Here is an 8,458-nt window from a genome sequence, read left to right on the forward strand (position 1 = left end):
AGATTCACATCTTTAAACTACGTTATTGGCACTGGTTGTTTGAAAGGCTGTGTATTAAACTTTTCTGTTTCTAACATTACAGAATGATTGAATTAATATCTATATCAACTGGTGGCGGCTTATAATAAGCTGGCCATTTTTGGAAGGGTGATGATGATCCAATCGGAAACAATCACCAAAAAATAACAATGATGCCAACTTGTCTAAAATGCACATGTGGGCGATCTCCTTCGAAATTCCATGACTAGCAGTGTGGCTTGAGTGTGTGCAAGCGCCCCAAGAAGAACAAATACATGAAAAATCTGATGACTATGACCTGCAATATCAAATGCCCCAGGCTTCCATCGCTCTGGTATTCTAGTAACATAGAACACAGCTCCAATGCCATATAGAATGGCCATTAGAAGCTCGAATCCTAGTGCAACAACAACCTGTGGGTGCTCCCAATTGGTGACCAGAGCATGAACTGCAGGAATGACACCTGAAAATCCCATGGAGAGAAATAAACAAGCTCTGAAGGGTCGCAAGTGAGGGGAAGAAAGTGATGGGGCAAGAAGGGTGATAATGGCCAGGACTCCAAACACAGTTATTGTGGTCAAGTAGAATGTCCTTATGTGAGGATTGCAGAAAAAGACATAGTAAATTGGAGCATAGAAGGAGCACACTATCATGAGAGAAATTCCTACATAATCTAGACGCCAAAAAAACAGGTTGAAGCATTTTGAGTGGCATGCCATTAGATGGGAAATACTACTGAAAGCCAAACAGCTCATTCCTCCAGCTAAGAAAACAAACCACGGCCATCTGGGAATTATTTCTGCTTCTGCGCCATCTCCCAGGTCAGGAATTATAGATGGTACCAATAAGTACCTCAAATGCGAATCCTGCAAAAAAAAAAAAATAATAATAATAATCACCAACATGGAATGAATTACTAAGTTTATCATAAAAGTAATAAAACAATTTAGTACTGTTAGAAGATTCTCTAATACATCCATGCCAATCCACTACCATCATCCATTAAAATTTATTAAATTATGCATGAAAGTTTATCATGTAAAGAGTGACTGTCACAGTTTTATTATCTTTAATAAATTAATATACTCCTAATTTTATGTAGAGATATTGTTGAAAAAATGGCTTAAAAAACTAAAATTGTTTTAGAGCAGAGAAAATATATTTTAAAGAATATGTTAGAAAATCTAGTTACTATTCATTTTACCAAAACTATACAAGGTATCGAAGATATTAATTAAATTATTATAATAATGATGTATGAAATATAAAATCATAAATGTAAGATTTTAAAAATTTAAGTAAAAGATAAATTTACATGATTTTAACATTTAAAATACATATAAAAAATAAATATATCATCAAACTAAATTTAAATCTAAATAGTGTTTGTTAATAAGAAAAAAATCATTTTTTTTTGTAAAACATAATTTTCCTTTAAACTTTTGTGCACTTTCCAACACCAATTAAAAACTAATATTTTTCTTACTTTTGTAGTTGATTCATATTAAATTATTTTATACTTTAATATAAAATATTATTTTGTCGTTGTTGGATAGTGCCGAGGTAAAGATGGAGGATTTGTGTCTCACCAACCCCACATGTACATAACGATACATCATCCAATTGTAGTTTTCAAAAGGAAAAATTTATTGGATTTTATATTTATTTGAGACATTATCTCTCACTTTTTTATTATAAAAAACATGTAAGTGTGTCAACCTATTATTCCTTCTTCCAAAATCAGAAAATTAAAACATCTCTAGCCAATCATCTTAAAAAGCTTTTAACTGATTAAAATATTAATTTCACGTAAATTCTTTATTTGAAATTGGACAGACATGGAGATATTATTTTCAATCTCGAAAAAAAAACATACATAGGTTAAAATAACAAAACAAATTTATAATAAATTGCATTGTTCTAAACAAATAAATAAATAAATAGAAAAACAAACCACGAATCCAGTAGTGACCGGGAGAGAACCGTTGAATTCCTTTCCCATAATGAACAACTCCATCTCCATCGCCCCTACCCTACAATACGACGTAGCATCACATCACTTCATTCATTCATCTTCTCTCCAAACAAAAAACCCTTAAATCATTCATACCTGAAGATACCCGAAAAACAACCTCCCAGCACCATCAACGCCGCAAATATAAGAAACCCAACCAAATGCCTGCACCCAAAAACACACAAAAAACCAAACACGTTGAGTTCGCTGCAGAAGAAATCGAAAACAATACATAAACAAATGAATAACGTTTCGAATAACGTTGCTCACGTCCAAACGTTAAGGGTTTCGTTGTGCCACATGAAGACGCTCAACAACGCCTCCTTCACGGACCATTCCGACCGGTAATGATCCAAGATGAACTCGTTGTCTTTCAGGTACGTCGGCAACTCCTCGAACCTCACCAATCGCTTTCTTCCCATTCTCTTCCTCTTCTTTCCTCTTCTCCGGTGACCGTTCCTCCACGCTCGCCGGAAAATAACTAACCGTTCGCTTTCCGGCGAGTGGGTCAACAGCGCTTTGTTTTCGCTCTCACCCCTCACGCCTTAATCCATTTTCTTCCCCCCTCTTTCTATTTATGCGCAACGGATAAAACATTATGCTATCTGAAGTGTGAACCATTTTTCTTTGCTTAAAAAAATTGTTTGGTTGTGGACGCCAAGCAATAGAATTTGAAGGCAAATTGGTTGCGTGCGTGAAGGGATTGATTGGGGTTAACATAATAAGTGGAATACACTAAGATTACCGTAAATTCAAAATGTGGCTTTTTTTTTTTTTTTGGATTATGATTTTAGATTAAGGAAATGGGAATCACGTTTTGTGAGAAGGTGAAGAGTGAGATTTCTGTGAACCAAGAAATGAGATTTTTCAAACGATAAATTTACGAGATCGTTTCTAAAGCGTGACGAAATATATTGTAACCGCTCATGCAAAAATCACTTTTCATAATCGGTTCTTACTTTTTGCTTTTTGTCGAATTAAATTTGGTGTTAAGATTAAGGAAAATAAATGAATGTACACATGGTATAATATAAGTGACAGAAATAATAATTAAAAAATAAATAAACAAAAAACACATGTGTGGTGTTGTTAAAGATCTTGTCTTGATAAAAAGAATGTGGTTATTATAAATTAGTAGTAAATAGTAGGAAATTAAAAAATAATTATTGTAGGAAATTAAAAAATAATTATAAAATCTAAATCATAAAACGATTATATTGATAAAGATAAAATAAAAATTGTGTAATTATAAAATAATTACAGAAATAAATTATTTTATTAATGATTAAGTTATAGATGATTCCTGTTTATTGTACATCTTCTCATATGCAATAAGTTAAAAGATGAATATTCTTTTTGCTATATATTGATCGTCTATTTAGATGAAAATCCATCAACTTTTAATTGTTTTAACCTTTTTTTTTTTGTGAAATGATATACTTCCATAAAAATATTTGTGGGTAAAAGAATTATTATTATTATATCTAAGAATTTTATTGCAATTAAGTTATTAAGTGGCGAATGAAAATTTATTGTAGTATTGTTTTTTTTTTTTTCTGTTTAGTTCTAGTTACTTTTTCTTCCCTTTGTTACACAACAATTAGAGTTCTATCTTGTTCAACAATATATCTGTTTGCCAATTAATCTTATTTAGGTTGGATACTTTACAAATTAGTCAAACATGTACTAAAATGATGAAATATATGATGCTGATTATGAAAATAAGGATATTATGACAATTAATCTATTTTTAAAATATTAGAAGACATTAGGATTTATATATTAGTTTTTTAATTGATTTATATGTACATTGTAATTATATACATGTTTTAGTTTAAATATAGTGGTTAAAATATACTTTTCTTTTTTATTTTATGAAATTAATGACAGGGTTTCTTGTAAGAAATAATAGAAGATGATTTATAAATATTAGGGATTTATAAATTTATAAGAAAATGTTACTTCTAAATATAGAAAAGTTGACTAAAGCTTTAAAATACTTAACTTTTTTGTAATTAGGTATATTAGACAGCAGAAGGTCACAGATGTTTAATTTTTTATTTTAAATTATACTAATTCGCGTAAAAGTGAGAGATATATAAAACAAAATCCATTAATATCATAGAACCAACTAATTCAAAATCCATTTTTAAATTATATATATATATATATATATATATATATATATATATATATATATATATATATATATATATATATATATATGAGGTGGGTAAAAAAATTAATCTATATTTCTTATGTAAGACGGACTTACCTAACCAACTTTTTATCGAATTGAAAGACAAACTGATTTAGATTATCATCCCTAATTTCACCAAAAAATAATATGGCAAACTAATATTCCTAATGGATAAATTTACACATAAAGGAATCTGGCAAACCCTTACTTAATTTTCGCAACCATCTCCTCTAATAATGCAAGGTTAGTCATTAACTTTTATAGAAAACTATGTTTGTAACTTTACAATACCATAAGGATAAACACTAATCAGAAGAAAAAATATGTGTCATCCATGTGCACCAACCAATAAAGTTTTAGACTCTTTATACATATGCACCAACCAAACAGTCTTTTCATCTTTGTACCTTGTTGTTCTTGATTTGTTTTTATTATTCTTAAGGTGGCCAAAACATTCTAATCAAGAATCTAGGGGTACTATTTAATTAACTGATTGATGGTTGTTTTTGGATTTTAATGCATAACTTCACTTGTTTCTTTTCTCTAAATGATTCAAACTTAATATATTTATATGATCCAATGATTTTGAGTTCTAATTGTTCATACATCATTGGAATTTATGTTTGATATATTTTTATTTCAAAATATACATTGTAGATGAAAGCCTACAACCTAATGAGCAACATCTATTTATTAAAAAAATGTTCACAAAGGTTTCTAAAGTAAATAAAGAGAGCAATCAACATCACTTAATATAAGCTACATACATTTCTTTCTTAATAAACTCTTGAAAAGTTTCACTGTAATATAAATATCAAAAATGATATTTTGACCTCCTTATTCTTTTGTGTCATATTTACGGCAACTTATGTGCTGATATTTAATTATTTTGTTATTACATAGTTTTTCATTAAGTGGTCACCAAAGATACAAATTTTGCACAGAATGTATACTTATGCCACGCATTCATAGCATTCCTAAAGTTGTATTTATTCACATGTTGTCCATGACTAAACACACACAAAAGCTAACCATTCTAAAACAAAACAACCATTCATAACTTAATCACACGTCTTATATTTCCTACACTAAGAGAGGAATGAGTGTTATTTATTTACAGGTTTCCTCTCATATATTGGCTTTCAAACGGGTGGAGGGAAAAAGTTATGGATATGGTTCACTTGGACTATTGGAGGAAAATAAAAGGTAACTCCGATTTGTCCTTCGATGACAATCGGCGCATTGGGAGCAGAGAGGAAAGTAATAGTAGAGTTTCATGTTCTCTAAAATGTCACCGAATTATTCACTGCATTGGTTTGCCATGCATTCCTTGGGAGAACAGCCACAATGTCGGCGAAGAAGGGATCAGACATGTTGGGAGCCGCCATCTATGATAAGTTTATAAAATTGTTTTTCACACAATCATAAAATAGGGAAGTGAGACAATTATCACATAAAAATATAGCATATCTCAAGAAAATAAAATAAAATGAAAACTCTTTTAGATTCATGAAAACTGGGTTTTTATTATACTTTATAAAGATTTTGATTAATTTTGTAGTGACTAGTCAATATAAACGAGCCTCATCATGGCCAACAAACTAACTCAATAACATCTCATATTGAGTAATATCCACTCATTTAAATCCCCAAGGTCATACATCCAACTACAGTAATCAAATATTTATTTATCATAAATTTTATTTTGATATTAAACCATATAATTCTATAAATAAATAATTAGTGCTAGTGCATAATTGGAAACAATTATAGATAAATAACGAGGATCTGTGACTAAAGATAAACATAAATAATTAAAGAGAACTAGTACGTGACTGAAGGTAAATATAAATAAATGAGATAATATAAATTAAATAAATATGACCAGTGCAAAACTAGAAATGAATATAAATAAAATAAATAAGAATAGGACACCTCACTTGAAGGTAAATATAGAAATAAAAATAATTATGAAGAGATAGAAAAAATAAAAGTCAAAAGATAAAATGATAAATGTCTCCTCCTCTTATCTCAGAGATTGAAAAAGATCTTAACAAATGCACGATTCAACTCTTATTTCTCCTTTGAGTCTTAATTACGTTTCTCCTTTTATCTAATGTATTTCTCTCCTCCTTTTATCTAATGTGCTTCTCTCGCTCTCAGATTTTTTTTAGTTTTTCTGGTTACTTTGCCTCCTATTGCTTTCACTCACTACAAAAATATTTAATTTTAGAAGGGGTTAATTACTTGAGGTTATAATAACCTCCAGTAAAATACAATATACTAGAGGTATAAAAACCCCAGTTAAGTACTTGGGGTTTTTTTAAAGAACCCCCGTAAAATTTAAATTTTAATTAATTTTTTCATTTTCATTTTCTTTTGTAATTTTTAATGTTTTAGAAACACTAGTGTCTCAGGAGGTACAGTGTTGCTTTCCTTTGTCGCATAGTCATGTCTCAAAGGAGAAGATCGTTCTCCACTCTCCACCGTCCTTCACCACCGCTACATATCCTTCTCCACCGTTCTTCCTCATTGTCTCATGGAAACTTCTACGTAATGAAGCTCGAGGTAACGAAGATTGCTATCCCTTGCTTCCAATTTTGTTTTCATACTTCATCTCCCTATTTCGTCTTTCAATTTTTCTCTTTCGATCTCCCGATTTTTCATACTTCATCTTGAGATGATCAAGGAAAGAGAATTACAAAACAACTACGAACCAATGATGTGTGGCATTTACCTCCTAATGAAAGGATTGTAAAAGCTTAATGTATGATTTAATTATACTATAACTCTTGTTAATTTTAATTGTTTTATGTTTTGAAGGCTAGGTTTGATGTCCATTCCGATGTTCATATAAGCCACATCCTCAAATCACTTAACATAAAGTGGAGAGACCACTACAGGAATTGTGGCAACTTAGAAATGATGGAACACGTACTAGAGATGAATTGATCGCAATGGTCCCAGTAGGAATAGATATAGATCATTGGGCTTCTTTTGTGGATTATCGACTAAATTCAAAAACAAAGGTATATTGAAACTATTTTTCATCAACATCGTTCAAGTTAATGATTATTAATTTTTATACGTTGATGAGTAGGAGCATGCTCTGAAAAATAAAGATAATAGGACAAAACAAACCATTGTTCACACATGTGGATCTAAGAGCATTGCAAGGAAAAGAGATGAAATGGTGATAATACTACATATCTTGATGTGAACTTTTTGTTTAAATTTTTGGCTTTATGTGTCATATATTTTTTCTTTAATTTTATAAGAAAAAGAGTGTGGCCACAAGGTTAGTAGAGGAGAGGTGTGGATAGCAACACATAAACATGCCAATGGAGCCTTTGTGAGTGATGAAGCGAGGGAAATCAATGTAAGTTCAATTCTAATAAAGTCTATAATTGTCAATCATACTTTGTGTTATTTTAATTAGTTTCTTCTTATGTTCTTTGTAGGAAAAAATTCAAGTATATGAATCAACATCATCATCATCTGTATCAAAAGAAATATAAAGTATTGATTCCTTAGCTTTTGTTTTCGGAAGCCAAGAACATTGTGGACGTGTTAGGGGTTTGGGTTTGGGTCCTTGCCCATTTAAAGTGTTTGGCTCTAAGGGTCATTCATATAATGGAACATCTTCAAGTTATCCTTCTAATGCTCAGTTACAAAATCAGGTTAATTTTTTAGTTTTGATCATGATGCATTACTTTTATCAAATTTGACGTTTGAATATATTTAAAGTAATATGTTATGTAAACCAAGATTGTCAAAAGAGCTTCATTTTTTTTCTTCAAAAGTAGAAAATAAGAGTTATTTTCTCTATTTTGATTATTTTGATTAATTTTGTGTTTTAAAATAGGTTTCTACATTGACAATCCAACTCAATGAAATGAAGGCAATGGTTAATTTTTTGGTACAAAATTATCAAGGAGAGTTGCCTCGTGATTTTACTATGCATCATGCACCAACGGTAATATTTAAATCTTGATTAAATTAATATATGTTTGATATTATTATTTGGAAAGTTATTAATTATCATTATTTTTTATATGTTAGGTATCTAATCAAGGAAGTGTTCCTAAACGAAGAAACAAATGATCAACATCCAACACCGCATTAGATGATATTTTTGGTTTACTTTTGGAATTTCTCAACAAATATGCTTCTAGGAAACTTTTGGTTAATTGTGCTAATGGGGAACAACTCTAATTTCCTTTTAC

General features: G+C 30.2%; 1 protein-coding gene and 1 long non-coding RNA gene across 2 annotated transcripts; one reads left to right on the top strand and one right to left on the bottom strand.

Annotated features, from left to right (window-relative positions):
• Positions 1-35: 35 nt before the first annotated feature.
• Positions 36-2,656, bottom strand: LOC114162309 (heptahelical transmembrane protein 2-like). Its single transcript, XM_028046153.2, has 4 exons — positions 2,303-2,656; positions 2,129-2,197; positions 1,973-2,051; positions 36-884 (listed from the first exon to the last, which is right to left on the bottom strand). The coding sequence occupies exons 1-4, from the start codon at positions 2,452-2,454 to the stop codon at positions 204-206; spliced, it is 981 nt and encodes a 326-aa protein (XP_027901954.1). The 5' UTR covers positions 2,455-2,656; the 3' UTR covers positions 36-203.
• A 4,272-nt stretch (positions 2,657-6,928) lies between these two features.
• Positions 6,929-8,208, top strand: LOC146883487 (uncharacterized). Its single transcript, XR_014984411.1, has 5 exons — positions 6,929-7,261; positions 7,333-7,425; positions 7,511-7,611; positions 7,694-7,912; positions 8,098-8,208. It is a non-coding gene; the product is annotated as an uncharacterized LOC146883487 (long non-coding RNA).
• Positions 8,209-8,458: the final 250 nt, after the last annotated feature.

Source organism: Vigna unguiculata, chromosome 9, assembly GCF_037176805.1.
Source record: "Vigna unguiculata cultivar grain cowpea cultivar isolate G323 ecotype 2 chromosome 9, ASM3717680v1, whole genome shotgun sequence".
Classification (NCBI taxonomy): domain Eukaryota; kingdom Viridiplantae; phylum Streptophyta; class Magnoliopsida; order Fabales; family Fabaceae; genus Vigna; species Vigna unguiculata.

Excerpts from the sequence above, each read along its gene's own strand:
- LOC114162309 (XM_028046153.2), bottom strand. The coding sequence starts at position 2,454 with ATGGGAAGAAAGCGATTGGTGAGGTTCGAGGAGTTGCCGACGTACCTG. Across the intron at positions 2,198-2,302 it reads GAAACCCTTAACGTTTGGAC|GCATTTGGTTGGGTTTCTTA; the intron begins GTGAGCAACGTT and ends TTTTGGGTGCAG. Across the intron at positions 885-1,972 it reads CGGTCACTACTGGATTCGTG|GATTCGCATTTGAGGTACTT; the intron begins GTTTGTTTTTCT and ends TTTTTTTTGCAG.